The 26807-nt window shown below is 48.9% G+C and overlaps 1 protein-coding gene across 1 annotated transcript; it reads left to right on the top strand.

Annotated features, from left to right (window-relative positions):
- The first annotated feature begins 2551 nt into the window (after positions 1-2551).
- LOC138527008 (alpha-1-antitrypsin-like) lies at positions 2552-26465 on the top strand. Its single transcript, XM_069637990.1, has 5 exons — positions 2552-2631; positions 8458-9183; positions 13441-13711; positions 14225-14378; positions 26210-26465. Exons 2-5 carry the CDS (start codon positions 8478-8480, stop codon positions 26399-26401), a joined length of 1323 nt encoding a protein of 440 aa, XP_069494091.1. The 5' UTR covers positions 2552-2631; positions 8458-8477; the 3' UTR covers positions 26402-26465.
- Positions 26466-26807: the final 342 nt, after the last annotated feature.

Here is a 26807-nt window from a genome sequence, read left to right as displayed (position 1 = left end):
CTGCAGGATGCGATGGGGATCCAGCCTCAGCATCCGACCATGCACATGGGGACTGGCGGACTGGGGGGGAGGGGGGGGGTTAGGTCAGCTGATCACCTTGTGTGCTATGCTGACATTGGAGAGGGACCTTCAAAGTCACACCCACCTCTGCACAGCCATATCTTTTTTTTTTGTTTTTTGTGCAGAGCATGTCGGGGCCCACCTTCTCGAGTGTGCATGGTGCACGGCATGTCGCAGCCCATCTTCTCGAGTGTGCATGGTGCACGGCATATCGCGGCCCACCTTCTCGAGTGTGCATGGTGCACGGCATGTCGCGACAAACCTTCTCGAGTGTGCTTGGTGCACGGCATGTCGCGGCACACTTTCTCGAGTGTGCATGGTGCACGGCATGCTGCGGCCCACCTTCTCGAGTGTGCATGGTGCACGGCATGCCGCGGCCCACTTTCTCGAGTGTGCATGGTGCACGGCATGCCGCGGCCCACTTTCTCGAGTGTGCATGGTGCACGGCATGTCTCGGCCCACTTTCTCGAGTGTGCATGGTGCACTGCATGTCGCGGCCCACTTTCTCGAGTGTGCATGGTGCACGGCATATCGCGGACCACCTTCCGAGTGTGCATGGTGCACGGCATGTCGCGGCCCATCTTCTCGAGTGTGCATGGTGCACGGCATGTCGCGGCCCACCTTCTCGAGTGTGCATGGTGCATGGCATGCCGCGGCCCACTTTCTCGAGTGTGCATGGTGCACGGCATGTCGCGGCACACCTTCTTGAGTGTGCATGGTGCACGGCATGTCTCGGCCCACCTTCTCGAGTGTGCATGGTGCACGGCATGTCGCGGCCCACCTTCTCGAGTGTGCATGGTGCACGGCATGTCGCGGCACACCTTCTCGAGTGTGCACGGTGCACGGCATGTCGCGGCACACCTTCTCGAGTGTGCACGGTGCACGGCATGTCGCGGCCCACCTTCTCGAGTGTGCATGGTGCACGGCATGTCGCGGCACACCTTCTCGAGTGTGCATGGTGCACGGCATGTCGCGGCCCACCTTCTCGAGTGTGCTTGGTGCACGGCATGTCGCGGACCATCTTCTCGAGTGTGTATGGTGCACGGCATGTCTCGGCCCACCTTCTCGAGTGTGCATGGTGCACGGCCTGTCTCGGCCCCCTTCTCGAGTGTGCATGGTGCACGGCATGTCGCGGACCATCTTCTCGAGTGTGCATGGTGCACGGCATGTCGCGGCACACCTCGAGTGTGCATGGTGCACGGCATGTCGCGGCCCGCCTTCTCGAGTGTGCATGGTGCACGGCATGTCGCGGCCCACCTTCTCGAGTGTGCTTGGTGCACGGCATGCTGCGGCACACCTTCTCGAGTGTGCATGGTGCACGGCATGTCGCGGCACACCTTCTCGAGTGTGCATGGTGCACGGCATGTCGCGGCACACCTTCTCGAGTGTGCACCTTCTCGAGCGTGCATGGTGCACGGCATGTCGCGGCACACCTTCTTGAGTGTGCATGGTGCACGGCATGTCGCGGCACACCTTCTCGAGTGTGCATGGTGCAGGGCATGTCGCGGCACACCTTCTCGAGTGTGCATGGTGCACGGCATGTCGCGGACCATCTTCTCGAGTGTGCATGGTGCACGGCATGTCTCGGCCCACCTTCTTGAGTGTGCATGGGCCATGGCATGTCGCGGCCCACCTTCTCGAGTGTGCATGGTGCACGGCATGTCGCGGCCCACCTTCTCGAGTGTGCATGGTGCACGGCATGTCGCGGCCCTACTCGTAGCGTGGGGCCAGACACGTTACCAACCCACACTCGGCGTAAACGCTGCTAAACGGCCCCGCAATAGATTGGTCAAACGTCCCCTCTTTATTTCCCTGCTTGGAAATTGGCAGTTTCGCTCTTGGGACATACGATGGCTGAGATTTTTTGTTGAATGCACCCCAAAGGGCAGGCTTGCGCTCTAACTCTTCTGGGCCACAAACACCCCTCTTTTGAACTTTCCACTGTTGGTCTGTAGGCCCAGCTGAAGATGTGTGGGGACCCGTTTCAACATGATGGTTGGGGCCCCCCTTGCTTAGAGCGGGAAACCGTTTGAGGCCTCTCCATTAGGATGTAGATAAAGAAATACAGCCAAGGGTTAATAGCCGCTGATTATCACTGGGCGGCCAGCCAGCAGGGAGCTGAACCACTAAATGCCCACTGAAAGGCTATAAATCAGTGTCAGCAAGCGGCTGATAACACTTCTCTATACTCCCTGGGGCCAGAAGGGCTACCGAGCACTGCAAAGCCCCATAACGAATGAAATCTAGAAGGGAATATACGGCCGTGTTGTAAGAATGCTGCCTGGCAACAAAGGGGACACACTGAGGGTGCTATCAACTGAATGGGTTGAAAGGCCCTGTCGCCGTCCCGTCAGTCCAGGCCTTTAGCTGACATGCATACGTGCACTGCGGCCCACGTCAAGGATCGCCCTGTTTGCTCTGCGCGAGTGCGATAAACGACGTGCGCTGTGGGGTTAATGGTTAGCAAGTCTCGCTGTGGGCGGTACACTTCCGGTCTCTGAAGGTATATAGAGCCCGCGCCCTGGCCATTCAGAGACCAGGTGAAGCCAGGCGGGGCTCTCGGTGAATTGCGTAAGCACTGCTTTTCTTTTGCTTTGAATGTTACATTTCGCTGAATGCTGTGCGTGTGTGCATTTAGGAAGGTTGTTGATGATAAGTCTACCGTGACAGCACTTAGAAGGGGGGGATCTGGTATACAGCGCTGGGCCAGTAAGCGGAGTACGAACATCTCACGCTGCAGTAAATTGCATCATGAAGCAGTAGATTGGATGGAATGGGCGATTCTACAAACGTACGGTTGGCAGCATGGATAATAATATCCTGAAGTCATCCTTGCCCACGTTACCCATTCCATTCGGGAGTCCTTAGACCAGTCCTGGTAGTAAATTTGCAGTCCGCCACGTGTAGTCCTCGTCCTCAATATAAACCCCGGACCACAGGTCCCAGAATGCAAAGTAAAACACAGTACTAGGTCTGTTGGCGCGTATGTATCACTTTCTCATATTGTGCTCCAGTGCCGCTAAGCTAAGTAATAAGGACTGTTCTGTGTGTTTGCCTCTATGTCGGATGGGATGGTTATTGTGCATTTGTTAGGCGCTTGTCATGTTAGGCGCTTGTCTTCTGTTTCAAAGCGCTGAAACACAACGAATGTTGAAAAAAACGAATCAAAACAACGAAATTCAGCAAAAACTTCCTTGAACCCGAAGGTGCATTTTTTCGTTTAAAAACAAACCAGTCTCAAAAGGCCAGGGTGGTGGTTAGATGTCTGGATATGAGCGGTAAGGGAGGGTCACTCGCTCACAATGGCTTAAGCCTGTGCTTCACAAGCTGGAATCGCAAGCATTGCCGACCTAGCCGTTCATTCATCCATTGAATCGGGGAATCACAGCGAGTGCTGCAGCGCCTACACGAAGGAGGAGGAGGAATCGGGCGTACACTGCCGTGTGAAAAGGTGGTACGGGCGATGTTGGGTGGTGGTTGGGGTTTTATTCGCCAATTTACTGTCCGTGGCCAGGTTCGTCCCTCTGGCCATTCCCTGCACAGATCACACCCTCCTTCTGGGATCTCTTTGAAACAGCTCCATCAAGCAGAGGCATTCAGCTTGCTTCTGTGGCAGGCCTGCCAGTGTTATTTCAAAGCAGTCCTCTAAGAGGGCTTGGGGCTCGATTCATAGCTTTTTTTGCCTGGTTCAAAGTGATTTTGCAGTGCTGAAAAGTGTGATTGCACCGCCGACACCAACCCTGATTCATGGAACTGTGCACATTGTATTTTTGCATTGCATAGACAGTGCATAGTCATTTTTGCAGTACAAAATGACTTTGCACTGCAAAAATACATTTTGCACAGTTCCATGAATCGGGGTTTGTGTCGGCAGTGCAAAGTCCCTTTGAACTAGCAAAAAAGTTCCATGAATCGGGCCCAAATTGCAGCTGAAAATGGGCTACTGGTCTACTAAAAATCTCTTAATCTGGTGCGCCTTGGGCCATGTCATTTATAAGCAGTACGTGTGTCCTGGCATCTCTTCCTTGCACTTAAGCCATTTTAAAAACTAGGATGGGCAAAGCCAGCAGTTTTAGCTTCTGTATAGGCAGTAGATGGGGATTAGCCCTCCCAAAGCCACCCTTGCACCCAACCCACAAGAAACCCATATCCACTCAACAACTATTGCACTACTTTCGCATCAGTCCTCCCAACAACCCCCCTCATCATAGCTAGAGCACGGTGGAAGCCAACCACCGGATGTGGCAACCATCCTGAAGTACACCCGGACCATAGCTGTTCACCCCTGCTTCCGCCCCACGCCCCCACCACTGCGGTACTCCCGCCCTGACATTCCCAAACCTCACAGCAGCCCACACTCCCAAAACTCGGAAAATGTACAAATGCTGGTCCTCCGACCACCCTACTGCCCAACCACTATATACCTCACCCTAGGGGTGTCACTCCCTTGCCACTACCAAGCATACGCATGTGATGTGGCGTACGTTCATCACCCCTTCGCGCACCCCAGTAAAACCTCATGCATGCACCCTCCATGTCCTCTGCTGTATCACCTGCACCGCATCCAGTTCCTGGCTCTTTCACCTGCACTGTGTTAGGAAAGACTTCATAAAATATATAATTTTCCCTCCATGTGGCAACCCCCAAACTTTTTGTTGATGTTTTACACCCTGATGTAGACTTTGCCAGAGAAGCGCAGCCTTCCACCGCACTCCTCTGGACTTTCGCTCAATTCTTATGGGGAAACTGATATGCCCTTAAGACAGTCAGTACTGGGAGACTTCGTTTTCCTTAGTACTTTACTCATGTTGCAGCTTTTGTGCAACATGAAACAAGAGTGCACTGTAACTTACTTTACCAAGCTCTTGGGTCTCTAGTCATTCCAAAGGCCATAGAACCTCTCGCTGGACTTATTATGAAGTGTGTCACGGACAGGACTGGTGGCAGCTATCATTTCTCTTGTCTTTTGAACCCTTTTATGGCATGTTATCCGCGCTTACCGCGTTTGGCACGAGTAAGTGGCCTGGCTCCAAAATGGCCATGCCACGAGGTTCTTTGTCCTGTCCTCTGACCGTCTTGCCCCTTCACCTAGGTCGAGCTGACCGTCCTTATTTGGTCATTCACTTTTCCGCGAAACACAACACTTTCGCGGGCTTCTGCATGCCTGGTGTGTATGCCTCCAGGGTGTGGCCTGGGATGTCTGGTCCCAATACACATCCTGGGTGCCGGAGAGTCTGGAGTGTCCTGAATGCTTGGGACAACCGTGGTCGGTGATAGGTCCATGTATGGTGTGAGTGTTTGTGAGCAGATCTCCCATTGGGTCCTCTCCATTTTGGCACGAAGGGAACTTTGGATAAGAGGAGGCTGAAAACACCACTACCATGTCGATCTCCTGAGTTCACACCGAATGAAGGAGAAGGAGCCAAGTATCCTGCAACAACAAGCTGAGTCGAGGAACCACTGGTGACCCACTGAAGGTTTGGCACCCTGAGCCGCTGTCGTCCTGTGAGACCCCTCTGCATCTCATCGTCCTAGAAGGTCTGCAAAGGCGCTTCGACCCATTAGAATAGTGGGAACAACTATTCTCGGCACCTTCATCAAACCCTGCAAGTAAACCTCTTTGGAAGGGTCCCTGGGCTAACCAGTGGGCTGACCATCTTATGCAGGACGTTTTGCTCTGGCACCGCCGCCGTTTCGGGGAAGCCCTCGAAACTTGGTCTACTGCTTGTTCTGCATCCACGGCACCCTCACACCGAATTTCGTACACTTGGCATTCCCAGGTCTGAAGTGAGATGAGTGCGCCCTGCCCAGAGTAAACGCGGTTGCCGTGTTGCCCTGCTGCGGTAACAACCTGTGCACGTCCGCTGCATTTGGGACACCCTCGACCCTGCATCATGCTACACAGAATCTACACGGTGTCGAGACGTCCTGATCATCGCAGCTGAACCTGCCAGCAACGTGAACTGAACTGGAGAAGTTTGGGTCTGCCTGCGTCAGGGATGGTGAGTAGTCCATACCCCAACCAGTGGCCCCTCGCGCAGGAGCCTGTTTCTTTTCTACTGCTGTTGCGAAATAGGGACTCACACTCGCCCTGCCTCTGCCCACAAGTGGAGGCCTTGTAGGAGTAGTGGGGACTCATTCTTCATCGCTTCATTCACCTTCCTGAACTGCCCGAGATCCTTGAAGAGACCCTATGTTGTAAATTGGCACAAGCACGTGCAGGTACTTTTGAGCATAAGGCTCCTCTCTTCGTAGGGCTCGGACTTCCTCCTAGTTAGGTGTATTTCTGATGTCGAACTGGGTTGATTACTTGCACTGCCTGTTTTCCTCCCCATCTAGGTGGTCTACATATTATATGCCCCTAACTCCTTAGACCCGTTCGGTCTTGTGTGTGTGTATATATATATATATATATAATTTGTAATTGGAGTAATTTGTAAGTGGCCCTGATTTGTGTGCTCATTGAGGTCTTTCAGTCACCCTCACACCTCTTGAGACTTAGTCTTGACCGCCGCCATCGCTACCCTGATTGATCTGGCTTGTCCAGGGGTTACCCTGTTCCAAGAAACTAGGCTGGCCTTCTGAACCTCTGCCCTCCAGGTCTGAGTTCAGAAATCCATCTTAATACACCGCATCTAGTTTCTGGCTCTTTCACCTGCACCGCATCTACTTTCTGGCTCTTTCACCTGCACTGCATCTAGTTCCTGGCTCTTTCACCTGCACCGCATCTAGTTCCTGGCTCTCACCTGCACCGCATCTAGTTCCTGGCTCTTTCACCTGCACCGCATCTAGTTCCTGGCTCTTTCACCTGCACCGCATCTAGTTCCTGGCTCTTTCACCTGCACCGCATCTAGTTCCTGGCTCTTTCACCTGCACCGCATCTAGTTCCTGGCTCTTTCACCTGCACCGCATCTAGTTCCTGGCTCTTTCACCTGCACCGCATCTAGTTCCTGGCTCTTTCACCTGCACCGCATCTAGTTTCTGGGTCTTTTGCTTGCATCGCATCTAGTTTCTGGGTCTTTCTTGGGCAGGACTGATATGTAGTGGAAATTTCTCTTCTGTGAAAGGATGGTGAGCTAAAGACTCTGGTTGAGACTCTAACCCGGGATGTAGGCCGGTAGACGAGAAACTCACAGAATCCCCCCCTTGTTCTTTCACCTGCACTGCACTCTAGTTTCTGGCTTTTACCTGCACCACATAGTTCTTAGCTCTTCACCCTGCAGCTAATTCCTGTTTTTTTCACCTGCACTGCATCTAGTTCTTGGCTCTTCGACCGGCACTGCACTCTGGTGGCTGGCTCTTCGACCGGCACTGCACTCTGGTGGCTGGCTCTTTGACTGGCACGTATTTTAAGCAAAGAAAAGGACAATTACCCCAGTTCTCAAACTCGATTTCTTAAGAATAGTGCACCATCAAGGACTTGCAAAAAATCCTAATCTATGTAATTAGGAAACAATGAAGTCTATTCAATAATTTACCCACATCCAAAGAATTATAAAAATATATTTTCCATTAATTTGAACTCATTAAACATAATCTAAAAAACCAGGGGGTTTCTCAATTGCAGACATTCTAAAAACAATTTTACTTCATAAACAAGTGAGGTTAGTACGTGGAAATGTTTTTTTCAAAGTTTGCGTAAAATCAAATAGCGTAGGGAAAAACAAAAACTTTGTACTTACTATTGCACAATCATAAGGAGGGTAATAGCAGAGATATATAGTTCATCCAACTCTGTCAGTAAGGCTTTTGGTATTTGGAGCCTGTATGATGGTCGACATATGTTTTGGTGTGTTGCATTTGATAAGACACTGGCACTGTATCAAGTCCATGGCTCTTTCACCTGCACCGCATCTAGTGGCTGGCTCTTTCACCTGCACCGCATCTAGTGGCTGGCTCTTTCACCGGCACCGCATCTAGTGGCTGGCTCTTTCACCGGCACCGCATCTAGTGGCTGGCTCTTTCACCGGCGCCGCATCTAGTGGCTGGCTCTTTCACCGGCGCCGCATCTAGTGGCTGGCTCTTTCACCGGCGCCGCATCTCACTGGCGCCGCATCTGGTAATTGCCAGTTTCCCATGAGCTCTTGCTCCCCACCCTGTTCACTATAGACCCAGACCATTAAGTTTCTATACCCATATCCGCTGGACCAGCAGCTCACCACCTTTACAGACTTACGATGCGATAATAACAAGACATAGTCCTGGCAAATTTGATGGAGTAGTTCTGATAAGTGAATGTTTCGGGAAACTATATAGCAACTAGTGAAACACGAGAACATCCTTTACAAGAGATGAAATGTTGCGCATCAAGGTGCGGTTGTGTTTGCGTTCTTTTCTGGACTAGAGACTAATTGTATGGACATTTTTACATTTGCTTGCCACTCCTTGTTTTTACAGAAAACTCCCAAAGAAAGAAAATGAGGTCTGCCCTCTACCTCTGCTTACTTGCCTCGGCGCTTTATGGGCTAGTCATCTGTGACCATCATGAAGGCCACCAGGACCAAGGAAAGGGAGGGCAGCCCGGCCACTCTGGTCATGATCACCACCGCCATCATCATCATCACCACGGTGGGAAAGAACATGACCACAAACCTCACGGAAGCGACAACATGACCTGCCACAAAATTGCACCCGCCCTCTCTGAATTTGCCTTCAGTATGTTTCGCGAAGCCGCAGCGGCAGGCGACTCGCACAATGTCTTCTTCTCGCCTGTGAGCATTGGCACGGCCTTCGCCATGCTGTCCCTGGGGGCCAAAGGTGCCACGCGGAGCCAGATCTTGGAGGGCCTGGGCTTCAACCTGACAAAGCTTCCGCTGGCTGGTGTCCACGAGGGCTTCAACCACCTCATCCACAGGCTGAACGACCCCAGCAGCGACCTGAAACTCAGTACAGGGAACACCCTCTTCATCCGGCAGGGATTCAAACTCCTGCAGAACTTCCTAGATGCGGCCAAGGACGAATATGCGGCCGACGCCTTCTCAAGCAATTTCCAGAATGAAGCCGAAGCTATAAAACAGATCAACGATTACGTGGCGAACAAAACGAATGGGAAAATTGTCGACTTACTCAAGAGCCTGGACCCAGACACTAAACTAGTTCTCATCAACCACATTTTCTTCAGAGGTAAAAACAGAACGTGACACTGTCTGGGTTGGACTACAACTCCCATCAGCTTTGGCCAGACTGGTCAATGGTGAGGGATATCGGGAGACGAAGGCTATGGGTCTGCAAACTTTGGCCCTCCATATGTTTTGGACCACCACTCCCATCAGCCGTAGAAAGCATAGTCAATGGTGCAGGATCATGGGAGTCGCAGTCTAAGACATTTGCAGAGTTGCATGTTACAGACCTCCGTCTAGGGTTTCATGACCCATATAAATATCCTTAAGTATTTCTGTTGAGATTACTGCCCTCATACAGTAAACTGAATTCCATTGGTGTTTATCACTTTAAAATGTTGCATACGACTTTAGACTCACTATACCCACCGGTAACAAGCACTGGCAAAGCCGATAGGTTTTGACTGTCAGTACAGCCTCAAATTCACCAAAAAACTGCAGGCCAAGATCAAAGGACACAAATACAACAGAAACCTAAGAAGTTCAGTAATCTTTACAATACTTGACACAAACCAGGCACACACTTTCAACACAGAAATAGTTGAACACAAGAAAACACTGCCCTGTTAAGCCTCATGGGCTGGTTTCATTAACTCTGCAGCAAAGTAAACCTATAGCAATTCGAGGCACACATACTGCTCACTTTTAAGCAACATCCAGTGCCAGAAACCTACAAACTCGAGGGTCCAAATTGAAATTCGAGGCGCAGGAGCTGGAAGTAGCTTCCTGGTATCAGAAATTTCCTTGGACCCGGAGTGGGCTCTCCTGAACCAGGAGCTATTGAAGTGCCATGAATGAGTTCTCTGGATGGCGTCTATTTAATGGACGAATACACAATACATTCATATGTGCACAAGAAGAATGCAAAATGGAGAGATTGAACAAATATGTTTGTTCAGGAGTTTAAAATTGGGGATGCACATGTCACAGCAGCCACTGGGAAATGCACGAAAGGTTGTGGAACTGGCTCTTTTCCACACTGTGGCATGCACCCACACATGCAACTGCCACCATAAACCCCTTTCTTCTTCTATGTTGCTCTTTAGGTTGCTCGTTGCACTGTTTCTGTTTGTTTTGCAGCTGCCACTCATTTTGCCACTTCCTAACTTTACCGCTAGTGCCACCTATTTTTCTGCAACGGCACCTTACTCTCTCTTTCTGCTTCTGCAGAATGAGGAGCCAATAGATGTTTTGCCACAAATCTAACTTCTGCATGAAAACGATACTTTGTGTCCGGTACACGTGACCATCATGCTTCAAATATCTTCAACAGGTTTCCTAGCACAAACATCCACAACACATAAAATGAATGTTGGCTATGTATACTAGGCCTTGCAAATTCTTAAAAATCCCACAAGACCTGTAGGGAGAGTTCCTTAGTTTACATACTCGACCTAAGAGAAATGCACTTGCCCCAAGGTGACTGGTGACCAAATATTTACCAGAGATTTTTGTAAAATGGTGCATGTCGCCATAAGCACATTTCATATTTCGTGCAATTCTGTCAAGTATGCAGAGTGAAACTTGTATTTGCCATTTACTGCAAACAAAGTGTGTTTGCAGTAAATTAAAAATACATTTCTAACAACCCCATAATCGCCAGCAAGGTTGAGTATCATGCACATGGTAGTTGGCCTTCATAAAAACTACTTGCCAATGCTAGTGGGCTGGTAGACTTTGCGAGCCCTGTATATCATACGCATACAATGTATGTTGGCTATGTATATTTGTGTGGCACTAGAGGGCTTGGGGAGCCAAACATATCTCCTGCTAGCTTGCTGGCGCCAAGCTAACCAGGCACTTCCAAGCTAAATAGCTCCCAGCAATTTCAAACTCTGAAACTATTAAAATACATTTTTATATAGTGCCTTAATCTAAAGCGCTTTACATAGGACATATTTACATTATACTGTTATTACCCAAACAAAATTTCTACTGAGAAGGATGAAAGGCTGTGTTGCTGGAATTTTAGCCTGCGACCTGCAGATCAAACACAGATCACAGCAACAAGCGTTTAACCCCCTGAGTCGTCTTACCAGCATTTATTAATGTGCCTTTACAGGATTACATGCTACATCCCCCACAGAGGCAAATGCTTCTCTGCCCTTGCTTAATATTCTTTCAGATAGTCTGCTTACATTTCAGTTCTATAAATTAGAAACCAAGGAAAAGGCTAACTTTGTGCATTCCCTATACTTCTGCGACAGGGAACTGCAACCTTTGGCTCTCCAGATGTTTTGAACTCCCATCCACCCAAGCCAGCAAGGGGCGGGATCATGGGGGGTTGTAATCGAAAATCATCTGCTGAGCCAAAGGTCGGAGAACACTGATGATTATTATTATTATGGAATTTAATAATCGCGGACCCGGCTTCGAGAAGCACCAGAAAGCTTTATAGAGGTATACAACATTACAGATGCATAACGCAGCACTTTACAGCGCTATACACCAATACAGATGCATAACTCAGCACTTTACAGCGCTATACACCAATACAGATGCATAACGCAGCACTTTACAGCGCTATACACCAATACAGATGCATAATGCAGCACTTTACAGAGCTATACACCAATACAGATGCATAACAGAGCACCTTACAGAGCTATACACCAATACAGATGCATAACACAGCACTTTACAGAGCTATACACCAATACAGATGCATAACGCAGCACCTTACAGAGCTATACACCAATACAGATGCATAACGCAGCACCTTACAGAGCTATACACCAATACAGATGCATAACGCAGCACCTTGCAGAGGTATGCAACATTACAGATGCATAACGCAGCGCTTTAGAGGTATACACCAATACAAATGCATAACGGAGCGCTTTACAGAGGTATACAACATTACAGATGCATAACGGAGCGCTTTGCAGAGGTATGCAACATTACAGATGCATAACGCAGCACTTTACAGAGGTATACAACATTACAGATGCATAACGGAGCACTTTGCAGAGGTATACAACATTACAGATGCATAACGCAGCGCTTTAGAGGTATACACCAATACAAATGCATAACGGAGCGCTTTACACAGGTATACAACATTACAGATGCATAACGGAGCACTTTGCAGAGGTATACAACATTACAGATGCATAACGGAGCGCTTTGCAGAGGTATGCAACATTACAGATGCATAACGCAGCGCTTTACAGAGGTATGCAACATTACAGATGCATAATGGAGCACTTTGAAGAGGTATGCAACATTACAGATGCATAACGGAGCGCTTTACAGAGGTATGCAACATTACAGATGCATAATGGAGCACTTTGAAGAGGTATGCAACATTACAGATGCATAACGGAGCGCTTTACAGAGGTATACAACATTACAGATGCATAACGGAGCACTTTGCAGAGGTATACAACATTACAGATGCATAACGCAGCGCTTTAGAGGTATACACCAATACAAATGCATAACGGAGCGCTTTACAGAGGTATACAACATTACAGATGCATAACGGAGCGCTTTACAGAGGTATACAAGATTACAGATGCATAACGGAGCGCTTTACAGAGGTATGCAACATTACAGATGCATAATGGAGCGCTTTACAGAGGTAACAACAGAACAGGTACTGCAGGGGTGGGACACAGGAGGGGAACAAATTGTTGCAAATTCCTAATACACTATAAAAAAAGAGAGCTTCAAGGTGTTCGCTCATTAATTCTTACTTTGGGGAGCACAAATAACCCCAAACCGATTCAACTGCAGGACATATAGGGGCTGATTCATGGACCGTTTTCCTGTGGGATTGCGCCATTATAAAACAATTCCATGAATAAGGCTTACTAAGACACAGGAGAGGAGGCCATCACTTAATTCCGTTTTCTATTTTCCTGATTTTAAGACTTAGGGCTGTAAGGTTACCAGATGAAGCCAAGTCACCGGGGGCACCATACTCCAGTCCTGGCCTTTGATATTATTTGATTTTACTCCATTGTAGGGACCCAAGACTACAACTCCTAGAGTGCAATTGATAGAATGAAAGCCCAGGACTGGGACATTGGGTCATCTGGTAAAGTGTTACTCTAAAGTTGACGTGTCGGGTGCGTGCAGTAACTTCTAAAGAGCGAAGAAAAACAGCAATACTTAATGGAGTCTCCGTTAGAAATGTGGCATAGCTTCCTTTTCTGTTGAAGAAACGAGAGCTGGTCGTACTATGCGAACCACTCTCTCGGTTTACAGTGCTTAGTGTTGCGCAATTACAGCTGTGTTTCCTTTTTCTTCTTTTGAGGACAATGGGAGAACCCGTTTCGTGTGCAAATGACAAAAGAAGGCGACTTCCACGTGGATGCCAACACCACAGTCAAGGTGCCCATGATGCGGCGCACTGGGATGTACAGCCTGACGCGCGACCAGGCGCTTTCCTGCACCGTGCTAAAGATGCCCTACAAAGGAGGCGCTTCGGCCATGTTCATCCTGCCGGATGCGGGCAAAATGAAGCAGGTGCAGGACGCGCTGTCCGTGGAGACCATCCGGAAATGGCTGCCTGCTTTAGAGCGCAGGTAAATCCATGCTCGCAGCTGTGCAAGTGTCGTACCGTTTGCTTGGCCGACGATTCTCCATGCAAATGCCCTTGTGCCCGGCGCGCTATATACATGAACAAAATACAAAGAAGCAACCCCCAGCGTCCGGAGTCGATCATTCAAAGGGATTTGCTTATTCATTTCCCAAATATCCTGTGACGGCCTCATTAATGCCTCAAGGCTGACCCGTGTTTCGCGGCAATGGGCACTTCTTCAAGGCAGATTGTGCTATTCTGTCTTTTGTCTACATTGTTTTGACTAATAACTGTGTTTTTTTTGCACAATTGTTTTAATGCTTTTTATAAATTGGGCAACAATGACAGCTATTACCGGTGGGACGAGTCTGGCATGAAGTGCTATATTAAAACAGGATACTATTATATCCAATCTTAAGCAAAATATGTTTGTCAATGGAAAGCAGTGCCTCTTTCCACATGTGTATGAAACATGTATTTTTTATCATTTTGTAATCTTTCTGCTTTGCACCAACAGTCATACATTTGTCAATGTGCAATTGCCAAAGTTCACCATTTCTACCACCATGGATCTGAAGAAGCACCTTGGAAAGTTGGGCATGACTGACGCTTTCTCCGATCAGGCTGACTTCTCTGGGTTCACTGGAGAACGAGATCTGAAAGTATCAAAGGTAAGATGGCTGACCAAGGAACTGTGCGGCTGCTGTGACAGTATGGCCCGCCACAAAGAACCACGCTGGCTCTGATAGCAAGTCCAAGGATGTTTATTGAAATTCTTACAGACAGGATAGCTGTATCTCTTGTGGCAAAGGTATCTGGGCCTAGCAGGGCCTGGGATGTTGGCACCATGGCCGCCCCTCTCTACATTGCCTACCCTGGCCTTATGCCCGCCTCCCTAACCCAGGCGTCCCTAATGGGGGATGTTAGTAGCTCTCGGATCAGTAACCCCTAACTATTGTCTTCTGACTGGGACTAATTCTGTTTTCCCTGAGACGATGGCTACCTGTCTCCCTAGGGGTCTTCCAGGCTTTCCCTAACCTACTTAGTAGTCTTTGGGAATTAGGGTTGGTGCCTTCTTCCACAACCGGTGTTACGTTCACTTCTCTCACACCTGCTCATAGCTGACCCTTCACTATACTTGGTCTCTTTAAGATGTTCTCCTCCCACCACGTCACTGTCCCTCCGGTCTCTCACTCGGCCTTTCCACCTCCACCCTTACTATCCCTTCTATCTCCAAATATCCATCTACCTCCATCACCCCATTCCTCTCTCTCCTGCTATTCATCTTGTTAAAATCTCTGTTCCACTCTACTCCAATAGCTACTCCTATTCTCCCACTCAGTCGCTCTTCCCACTCTCTTGTCTATTATTGTGCCTACTTCGTTGCTCACACTGTCTCGACCCCACACTACTACTACTGTCAGTTTGGTTATCTCTCTGCTCACTATGCGCACTATCGCCCTCTACTACCAACTACCACTCTACTGCCCGTTTCTCTCACCTGCCACTCCCGCTGCCTATCCTGCTGCCTGTCTTTACTCCCAACTACTTCTTACTACCACTGCTGCTACTTCTAGACTACCTGCACTACTTACAGTCTTTGCTCTCGTACACACACAAACACTCCACAGAGCCCTTCCTTATAAAAGCCCCCGCTCTCGCCTCCTCAAGTCTCTCGGACGTCCTCCACCACCTCTCGTCCTCACCCACTAACCAACAATAAAGCATTCACACAGGCCTGCTTAAATACCCCAGCCCCTCCCAAGATTGGCCAACTTACCTTAGCGAATCACCTACCTGGCTCCAGGGAGTGTCACAGGGGAAGGCCATGGGGGGGCGAGAGGGGTCTAAAAAGGGGCTTGTATGCCTGGACCGTGCTCAGGCCCCAGGATGTTGCAGTCTTCCATGGGGCCCTTAAAATAGTAATTACTTCCCTTGTGGTATGGTGGCTAAAAGCCCCTGTGGGGGACCTTTATTCAATAACGAAACCAATCCCTGGTGGCATAGTTGGCAATGGAGAAGGATGGCTAAAATTCCCTGGTGGGCTAGTGCGCAGACAGTCTGCTGGAACCTGCCGGTATTGTGGTTGTTCGTGGCACCTCTTGCTGCCACGTACAACCTTGCTGCGGCCAGTGTTGCCGCGTTTGCGGCCTCCCACCAACCGCCCCTCAATCGTTCCAGCGTCTTCCTGCCAGCTGCGCTTCTCCATCTCTGCAGCTAAGGTGGGGGTGGGGTCTGCCTGTACTCGGGCCCCCATTGGGTTGAGGGGGTCTCCTCCCGACGGGGCCATAGCGCTGGCCCTGTCATATATGGCCGACCATTGCATCTTTTGAGATGCTGGCAGCACACTTTCTTGATCTGATGCTCCCACTCACCAGTGCTCTTCGAGCACCAGTGGAAGAATGGAAGATCTAAGAAGTTCCTCTTATTCTCTAGGTGGCAGACACAAATAAAACATGCGCAAAAGCAATTAAAATGCTAGATTCTTATCCGCCATGGGATTATGCGCTACTGCCGTATGGTCTCTTCTCACTTGGGCTTCAGATCAAGAAGGAAGAAGGATGGTAGTTACCCGAAATTGAGCAAAGCTATCAGAGTTGTTTAGCACATACGATTCATGGCCAAGCTCAATAACACATGTGTCGCTAGCAGGGTGATGCCGCCAAAGACTGATTAGGAAGACCAGTAACAGAGCTGTGGCTACCACCAGGGCGAGGACACACAGGAATGCTTCCAGGTGCTGTGGACACAAAATATTGCAGCAAAAAGGCTGTGGTTTTGCTGCTGCAATCATGTAAAGGATGCGGGGGACACCCCCGCTCCCCTTAAATGGTGTAATGGGGTACACCTTTAACGGGTCAAACCACGGCATTTTTGCTGCTATTGTTTTTGTACTGGTGGCATTTTTGCTGCTATTTTCTTTTTTGTACTGGTGACTTTTGCGTGGCGATTGTATCGCTGCATACCAGAGGAATCATTGGCAAGCTGAATATGTGTGGGAAGCAGGGATATTGCACTGAAGAATCATTGGCAAACTTAATGACGTGTGCGTACCAGGAGGATGACACTGACAACTCATGTGCACGCTGACTAACGTAGGTGCGGGTAGCATCGTGATGACGTAAGAACAAACCTGCGCATGGTCAGTAACAGAACTGTGGGTAGCAGGGTGATGCTGCCAAAGGAATTGGCAAGATACTTAACACAGGTGGGTGTACGAGGGAGGTGACATTGAAGACCTTTTTGAGCAAGCTGAATGACCCAGGGTTGGGCACCAAGGGGTTGGCACTGAAGACCCACGAGCAAGCAGAATAACAGGTTTGGATACCAGGCTGAATGAGGTAGGCATGGGTAGCACAGTGATGGCATCACGATTCATGTGTAAGCTCAATAAAATGGGTGCGGGTAGCAGGCTGGTGACACTGAAGATCCAAGAGCAGGCTGAATGTCAAAGGTGCGGGTAGCAGGCTGGTGACACTGAAGACCCAAGAGGAAGCTGAATGTCAAAGGTGCGGGTAGCAGGCTGATTACACTGAAGACCCAAGAGCAGGTCAAAGGTGCGGGTAGCAGGCTGATTACACTGAAGACCCAAGAGCAGGTCAAAGGTGCGGGTACACTGAAGACCCAAGAGGAAGCTTTATGTCAAAGGCGCGGGTAGCAGGCTGATTACACTGAAGACCCAAGAGCAGGTCAAAGGTGCGGGTACACTGAAGACCCAAGAGGGAGCTGAATGTCAAAGGTGCGGGTAGCAGGCTGATTACACTGAAGACCCAAGAGGAAGCTGAATGTCAAAGGTGCGGGTAGCAGGCTGATTACACTGAAGACCCAAGAGCAGGTCAAAGGTGCGGGTACACTGAAGACCCAAGAGGAAGCTGAATGTCAAAGGTGCGGGTAGCAGGCTGATTACACTGAAGACCCAAGAGGAAGCTGAATGTCAAAGGTGCGGGTAGCAGGCTGATGACACTGAAGACCCAAGAGGAAGCTGAATGTCAAAGGTGCGGGTAGCAGGCTGGTGACACTGAAGACCCAAGAGGAAGCTGAATGTCAAAGGTGCGGGTAGCAGGCTGATGACACTGAAGACCCAAGAGGAAGCTGAATGTCAAAGGTGCGGGTAGCAGGCTGATGACACTGAAGACCCAAGAGGAAGCTGAATGTCAAAGGTGCGGGTAGCAGGCTGATGACACTGAAGACCCAAGAGGAAGCTGAATGTCAAAGGTGCAGGTAGCAGGCTGATGACACTGAAGACCCAAGAGGAAGCTGAATGTCAAAGGTGTGGGTAGCAGACTGATGACAACTGTTACGAGGCTAAGGGTCCTCTAGAACCACTCTAATCCTAAAGTATTGTTTACATGTAACCCAGTCTCACACGCTGTTGCCCATTGGTTCCATGTGCAACGTCCAGTAGACTCCTTACCGTCATGCCTGGACTTGGGATCAGAGTAGGACAGTAGCTGCACGCTGAAAGTCACCAGAGACATGCAGTGTGCTTAATGGGAAGCCTGTTCCTGGCCTACAAAGGAGTGCTGCCTGCAAGGATAACACCGCTGCAAGCACACCCCAACAATCCATTTCATAAAGCATGATGATCGTAAGCAAACCCCGACAATCACATACAGAAGGAATTGATCATCCCAACCAAATTAATTTCTTTATTTTATTTCTTGTAAAGCGCCACATGCCCATGGCCCTCGGGGCGCACAAAAAGGGGACAGACAGACAAGACATGGCAAACATAGAAACTGAGTGCGAAAGACAGTCCGAAAATGAATTCAGATCCCACAGCACTCACTCCAGCCCCCCTCCCCCCAAACTGCACTTGCGCGATCTCAATGCCACTAGGCCTAGTAAGATCGTTGCCTTTTCTCCCTGTTTCCCCTCCCTTGCCTCGTCGCGCCTTGAAACACTTGTGTATAGGCGCGTTATAAATAACATATCATATTGAAAAGTCCTAGAAAGTCAAATCCTCCTGCAAATTCCTGAAGAGGTTAACTCTATGTAAGCAATTGTAGAACGCTTGAGGCAGTCCTACTCGTGCACAAACCCTCACTCCGAAAACGTACTAAACGCAGACACCATACTCAGAAATGATGACTCAAACACTTAGCACGCAGCGATAATATGATAGCTGCGACATTTCAGCTGACAATAGCAAGGATGGTTATAAAAACCACTCCCCATCACAGACGAGCAAGAATCCATCCTCCAGTCCAATAACTCTATGCAGTTTATATGTACATGTCACCTACTAAAGATACATGAACGTACTGCTGGCTTAGGTACTTAACCCTGCGCCTTCCATTATATCGCCTTGGAAACAAGACAAAGCAACACAAGTTCGATCCCCGGGGTCTGCGCTTTAGAAACCTCTGGGTATTAAGCGCATTATAAATGAAGCAGCTAAGACCTATTCCTGTAACGGCGCCTTGGTGCCCCCGGGCTGTGCGAGCGCTTTACAAATGCAAATAAATAAATACATCGCTCAAAAATATAAATGGTGCACAAGGCTGCATACGAACGCCCCATGCGGTTATGGAGTTTACTAAACAGTGGGCGACTAACTGCGGCAAATGGCTCAACGTGTAAAGCGAAGACGTTCCTCCTTTGCTTAAGCGGATTGGGTTGGGCATCTTCACGCTAAACATGTAAGTGAAAAACCACAACCCCGATAATGATCCGGGTTAATTCTCTTCCCTGCTGACGATAGCCCAGTGTTGTAAAGCCTCTTCAGCACTCAAACACAGACCTGCTGTGGAGTCTAGATTAGTCCAGGTAAGGCTTTATTATACAGTATGTACATATTCCAGTTACTCTTATGGTATTTACAGTCGCGTATGGACAGGACCGTATCATAGATGGGTATTAACAGAGGAGCAGCCCCGCCGGCCATCCTATCACCCCAGCTCAGGCCCCAACTGACACTCCTAGAACATTCACTCACAGATCCACATTCCACTGAGCCTCTCATTCATACACCAGCATTCTGATAGCAAGCACTCCAGGCCAGTGACAAGACAAGACTTACAATATAACATCTCTCTTTCATACCAGATGCAACCACAACATGCAACACCCAGCCTGTCGTTAAAGATGGATCTCCAGAATCGCTAACTTCAATGGCCATCAGTACAGTTGTTTTCGCGTGATGCGCCCACCAGGAAAATAGCACGCACCTCACTCCACTTCAGTGTGCGCAGGGAACAATCCTCCTTCACACTGCACAGAAGTATCTTTACATGGATACTATGACATACTATCGGGCTTAAGTCTACCTCCAATGGTTCTTTACTCGAACCTCTCCTCCTCAATCCAGAAGCTCACAGAGAATTCTGGGAGGTGGAAACAGCGAATGCCCAGAACACAACACTACTGCATCGCCAATCCCTGCAGCGGCCTGAGTGATGTCGCCATTATGGGCAAAGGCACCGCAGAGGAACGATCACCTCCATGCAGTGGCATCGCCAGGAATCAAATTTAGGAGGGGCACAGAGTGGGCCAAAGGCAAAAGTGGCACGGCCGCCTATGAAAGCCGCCTATGAAAGGTAATGTGTGACGTCAGAGGCTTTTGTGCACACCAACTACCCACACCCCACTGCACTTCCCCTCCCAGCAGAATGCAGGCACAGAACCATTCAGTGACTAATGGACCATCATTAGCACTTTCGTGGACTACATTCTGATGGGAGGGGCTGCAAGCTGCTCTGCACACTATGTAAGTCGCTGTGCAGAAGCCGGGCAGGAACACCAGAGAAGTGGCGGCTTGTGCTGATGTTCATACTGATGCCAGAATGCATACCAAGATCACTGCTCGCTTTGAGACAAAAGGAGTGTTCGCCGTGTGATATGCAGACATTTGCCTCCTTGAGTGTCACAAATAAACACCACGAACAGAGAACACGGTCACTGCTCGCCTTAGATAGGGGAGCACAAGAGCGGGCCCAGGATTTCAGAGGGGGGCACGGCACCTCCAGTGACGTAGCTGCCTCCACGTCAACTGCCATAAGGGACACAGAGTGCAGCCTCATATTCTCCAGCTGACGATTTGTCTCACAGCCTCGACCATACTCCCCACAAGCTTGCAGCACATGTGGGAATACGTGAGAGAAGCGCTTCTACCTCCAAATGAAATTGAGCAATCTCAAGTTCTGCGGAATGATCATTTTTCCCCAGAGTACACGTGTAGCTGCACGGTAGATGCAATCCTGCGCGAGAAGGGCATGGCAGATTGCCTGTTTTCCCAGCAGCTTTGGGACCACAGCGTCATCGAATTCCCCCATTTCTCAGCATCTGACCTCCTAACGCCTCTTTGCGCTGAAACCCTCTTCTTATCCTGGGCTCAGTGCCACTTTTCGCCATCTACCCGCTCTCACACACAAGTACTCGCTGCACAGATATCTCTCCTTGCCCTAGCTGCAGGACCACATTCTCTGTCCCCTCTCCTTTTCCTTTCGCCCTGGGTGGTGGGACTCGTCTCCTTGGGGGCAGCGGGTCTTTCTCTCCACAGACTCAAGCTCCATTACTGCACCCCCAGCGGCAGTCATCTGTGTTTCTCCCTTTAGGATACATTGACAGGTACCTGTTTTCGCCTTTGACTTCCTCCACAGGGTCTGTTCTGAGACCAACTCGTCGGCAGTATTATAAAGCTGCTGAAAGGTGCAGCAGGGCTCTTATGTAGTTTATTTAGTCACAGGTATCAGGTTTCATCGGTTCCATGTGTTAAAATTGCAGAAAAAAGGCTGTTTACACAAATAATTGCGGCAAAAAGGCTGTGGTTTTGCCGCTGCAATCCATGTAAAGGATGCGGGGGACAACCCACGCTCCACTTAAATGGGATATACCTTGACCGGGTCAAACCACTGCGTTTTTGCCGCAGTTTTTTGTAAAGGCGATTATTTTTGCAGCAATTTTATTACTGCATACCGTTTCATCAAGTCATTAGGTATCAATATCAAGGAGCTAGGATATTATGCAAGAGCCCACTGCCTCCCGCCACCCAGGCTACATCTCCATCCACTGCCTGGGCAAGAACCCCAACCAACATAAACCTTCTACTCCGTCACACAGCATTCCACACTGACATTCCACACCGACATCACCCAGGTGAAACATGCATGCAGGGGTCAAAGACATCCTCTTCTCTTTTGACATCTAACAAACAAACACAAGATACCACACTATCCACCACATTCTAGGGTTGGTGGCATTTACCAAGGGAATGGTGCTATTTGCAAATGCTCCCTTGTTATAAAGTGGAATGCTGGCCAAAAGCAGTTCACTGCACCAAAAAGTACCCTGTGGCCAAGCTAGCACATTTTCAATCCTTGTGTTTGGTTCACAGGCCAGTCCATGGGGTGGGTGGGAGCTGAATATTCACAACTCACGTTTTTTCCTTATGTTCCCCGCCGCACGCACTCTTGGTTCCAGGGACAGATTCCTTATTACGGTCCCCGGATTTCGATACGCGAGGTTTGGTGTTCGGGCATTTTCTGTGGCTGCTGCCAAGCTCTGGAACGCCCTCCCGCTATTCTTGCCATCTACTGTCAACCATCGGGAGTTTCGCCGTTCTTTGAACACCCTGTTATTTTGATAGAATTGCTTGGCTGTTTTGTCCTGTTATCTGAAAGCTCTTTGTAGCGCTAAGATGCCCCTGGGTGGAAGTTGTGCTGTACTTTGTACGAAATGGATAACATAACCAAAAGGGAAGAGGTAAACATTGTCCACAGCTGCCTGAAGCTTCTAAGATATTGTTGCTCTGTTAAAGAGAAGCACAAGTGCTTTCTTTCACTGCACCCATACATCTTCTGCAAGTTTACCCTAAAAGCGGGTGAAAAGGAAGGCCACCTTCTCGAGAAGCGTCAATACAAACCCTTTTCTTCATTATAATAAAATGTTTCAGTAGCGGCTCGATCCGCTGCTGGATAGGACGTATTTTAGTACTCAGGAGGATGGGAATGGTAGAAAAGCCCCCACAGATCCCTGAACCCCCAGGTAAAAGGTGAAGCACGGGCACCTGAGCAAGCAATGTTTCTCCAGGAGGCCTTACTGCAGCCCGACGATATGTGGATGGCGGGCCCGATTTAAGCAGGAGAGGACAGGGGAGTAGAGTAAGAGGGGAATCCTGACACAACCTCGAAGGAAAGTCTCAAAATCCCTAAACCAGCAATGTCAAAGTCCACCGAACCCAACAGCGGAAACCTGGGCGCAATGGGGGACCACTGCCTAGAGGGAGGAGGCCACCAAGATCACAAATGGTCACTCGAGAGCAAGGGTTTAGCAAAATAACCGACCCTAAGGGGAGCAGTCAAGTCTAGGCACTGGGGGATAAATCAGACTAAGATATTTAGGTCCGATAAGGGGAAGAATTTAGGACTGAGGGGGGAGAATGGACACAGAAACGTGAAAGACCCAAGAGGAACAAGTAAGGTGTTCCAGAAGAAGTAACCAGGACGTAGATGTAGATGCGTGAGCTGCAATGCTCCACTGTAAGTGCCGGGTGTAGATTTGTTCATGTGTGCACCCTCCACCCGCATCACTGCAATGACGAAGAGACCAGAATCATGGACTTTGAGGCGTGTGTTATGCCACCTACCATATGATACCGGGTGGGTGACACCGAATAGCAGGGAAACACGGCAAAGGCATCACTGCCCCATACAGATCCGCCACAGACTCCAAGCCCCAGGTCCTGATACAGACTCTGTTACCACCATACAAGCATTATTCAAGAAAGCAGGTGGAGCCTGACAGACTATCCTCAGCCGTAACGGGAATTACTACTGGCGGTAATTTGTGCCAACGAACTGTCACACCTTATTGAGGGCAATGGTGTTAGAAGCATCATTTCTGACAAACCACATCCACTCCATCACTGTGATATGCCAATCTTGACGATCTTTGTGATATGGCTAAACTTTGCAAGCAAAGGCATGCATGAAGGAACACTGACTTTACATCATGACATTGTTATGAGTTTGTGCTTGCAGTCATTATCCATGAGTTTACATCAGTGAAATTGTCAGGAGGCCATGCAGAATGCAAATAACACTACTTCCGGATGGATAGCTAACAGTCTGTTTACACAAGTCAACAAGATGTGGGGGGGGGGGGGGAGGGTTGAGAAACCAAAACAAAAGCCAATTCTTTCAAACTGAGTTTGATACTATGTGGCCTGCTAGAGTTGTTGCTGGTTGCTCAGGGGCCCTCAAACATTTTCTTCTGACCTTGTTCCTCTGTATAGAAAGTTTCTCAGCCAATTGGTCTGTTCCTTGGACCAGTTGCTAATACAACGGCAGCATGTTCATCAGGATGAGGCTAGTCATCACCGAAGTTGCGGCCTTACTTTTACTTGACTCTGTGTTCCCCTTTCATTTAAGTCTCTATTGGACGACTACTCATCCTTCGTTGAAGGGGTCTCATACCTCAGCCTTCCTTCTCAGACTGTCTTGGGCCCATCCGACCTTCGCATACCCTCCTATTCTTTATCGCTAGAGACTTGCCCTCCTTCATGCCAGCTACTGGTTCTTCCACTCTCTCACTCTTTTCCTTTGTCAGCACAACTTCCCACATGAAACCACCACCACCTCCTCCTCTAGTGCTGCCACCAATATCTTTACTCTGGCCACCACCACCTCCTCTATTATTAAAATTACGCTTACTCTGGCCGCCGCCACCTCCTCCTCTATTATTACCATTACCTTCACTCTGGCCACCACCCCCTCCTCTATTTTTACTACTACATTTACTCTGGCCATGTAATTTTCACCTCCTCCGCTGATGCCATCACCTCCACCTCTGTTGGCAGCACTGCTTCCTTCACTTTACTGACACATCCTTCTGTGTAACCATCCCTTCCTCCACTCCATTCTCCACCTCCCCCCCTCTAGTACCTTCTTGTCAATGTTTGTATTGCACTCCACACCTTGCCTCTGCCTGCTGCAAGCTTCTTCAATGACCCACACTGAGCAACAGGGGATGGATGCTTTTGTAATGTGTTCCTCTTCCCCATGGGTGAGCCTTTCCGCACGTGTGTTCCCCTATGCTTGGCAATTGGATGAGGGTTGGGATTGCCTTTTGTCCCTGGCTGCACCTCCAGCTGCTTTGGACGCAAGGAGTTGGACTAACTCTATACATGGACTGTCCGCCACCTTGAATGCTAGTTTTCCTTCAGTAGCCTTCCCAGCTGCTGCCTACATGCTGAGGCGAGGTCTTCTGTATTTCCAGTGTGTGAACGAGAGGATGGAAATACACTTGGTAAGATTTCTGGCCACTTTATTTTCTCATTCACAGTGTGAAAGGTGTTAAAATGGTTGTATACTAATTGACCTTTTCACTGACCTCAATTCAGAAGGTCAATTAGGACATATTTGCGGGGGGAAACCCCCCCGCAACCCAAAACCCCCTGCAACCCCTCCATCCAATCCCTTTATATTATTTATAATCCAAAACATATGTAAAATAATATAAAGGTCAATTAGGACCACTATAATTAAGTCAATTGTGCAAAAGGTCACTTTGGGTAATACTGTTAAAATGGAACCCTGGGCCCTCAGAATGATGACCTCTTGCAGGGGAACAATGGTTGTTCAGCTCGGCCTCCTTTGTCACGCTCTCAGTATTCGGAAAGTCGCGGACTAGCAACACTGTTTGTGGTGCTGTGGATTTCATTGTGAGCCCCACACACTGTGAAATGGGGTCTGTAATGTCTTGTGGGGAGCCGATACTGGCTCGACACACATGCTACCATTGTCCCGCTGAAGAGAACTTGAGTGCAAAGGTGTCCGTTTCTGTGTTGGAGCTTTGGGTCGGCGCATTCCCCTTCATGGAGGGTCTACGTCTTTCCCCTGACACGCGCTGGCCCTGAGCCCATTATCCATTGGCTTATGATATACCCCGCGCCTTAAGTCAGTGTCTGGGTAGTCCCCAGAGTTAGGCACGGCGCCTTGTCACAGAGTACACACCTGTAACCCGTAGCTGTGCAATCTGAGGGGTGTTTCATTAAACAATGCATATTATAGTGGATGCCTTTTCCCCCATATATTTGATGGATCATAATATTTAGACTTAGTTTAAATCTGGCGAGTGGCAGAGAAAACTTTAATTGGGAGGTTAACCGGAAATACAGGTGGTGACTCGTCCACGCAGGTGCTCAGATCAGCTATATCGCTGCAAGCAGTAGACCGGAAGTTGGCGTTTATTGCACACATGCTGAAGTTTTATAAACGTGCTTTTGGTGCTACTTGTGTCTTAAAAAACGTGCACAGTGTTCTATTGGCTGTATATGTGGACCAGAGGAGACGTTATTTAAAGAGAATCAGTAGAAAGGAGCCTTCCACTCGTATGACCACTGACGAGCACGCGGTTGCTAGTGGAGGACTAGGCGTGACCATAAGCGGGCCAAGGCCAACTTTTAACTGTTCCTAATCATTTTCTAACAGCAAGCAATTTGAGATCTGTTTCCATTTAGCCTTCATTTTCCCTAATTCTGTTATTAATGTATATTTTCCAGGCCGTCCACAAGGCAGTGCTGAGCGTGGATGAGAGGGGCACCGAGGCGGCGGGCGCCACTGTCATTGAGATCATGCCGGTGTCATTCCCGCCCCGGTTTGCGATAAACCACCCCTTCTTTATGACGATTTACCACAAGGAAACCAGAAGCACCCTCTTCATGGGGAGAGTTGTTAATCCCAATGCAGCATAGGTTTGCTGTTTCTGGACGTCTTATTGTACGTGAGCATAATAAAGTGACGACGTGGTACACTGTGGACTTGTTTGATTTTGTATTTTGTTTAATAAAATAAGGCAGCATAAGAAATACTTACAGATTCATAGATCACAAAAAATAGAGGGTTCAAATAAATGTAACCAAACGGCCGCATTTGGTCTCCCATTGTTTCCACAAAGTAAATTAATTGGTAGTAATTTACTAAGTGGAAATTACTTCGCCAATTATAGATAATTGTGGGTTAAGGTGTGAAAGGGGTGTGGGGTCTAGGGTAGTGGCGGTAGTGAGGGGGGGTGGCCCCATTTAAAAAAAAAAAAAAAATTCGAAGTAATTTCTACAAAGTAAAGGGCAACTAAGTCTTCTGTCTCGTAGAAATTACATG

This window comes from Ambystoma mexicanum, chromosome 14 (genome assembly GCF_040938575.1).
Source record: "Ambystoma mexicanum isolate Mex_15411 chromosome 14, UKY_AmexF1_1, whole genome shotgun sequence".
NCBI lineage: Eukaryota > Metazoa > Chordata > Amphibia > Caudata > Ambystomatidae > Ambystoma > Ambystoma mexicanum.
The sequence above is the reverse complement of the archived record's forward strand: the minus strand, read 5'-3'. Positions and strand labels throughout refer to the sequence as shown.

What these genes read in the sequence shown, in the direction of transcription:
- LOC138527008 (XM_069637990.1), top strand. Translation starts at nt 8,478, where the DNA reads ATGAGGTCTGCCCTCTACCTCTGCTTACTTGCCTCGGCGCTTTATGGG. An exon ending in CTGCCTGCTTTAGAGCGCAG is followed by an intron (nt 13,712 to 14,224) that starts GTAAATCCATGC and finishes TTGCACCAACAG; the next exon opens with TCATACATTTGTCAATGTGC. An exon ending in GAGATCTGAAAGTATCAAAG is followed by an intron (nt 14,379 to 26,209) that starts GTAAGATGGCTG and finishes TATATTTTCCAG; the next exon opens with GCCGTCCACAAGGCAGTGCT.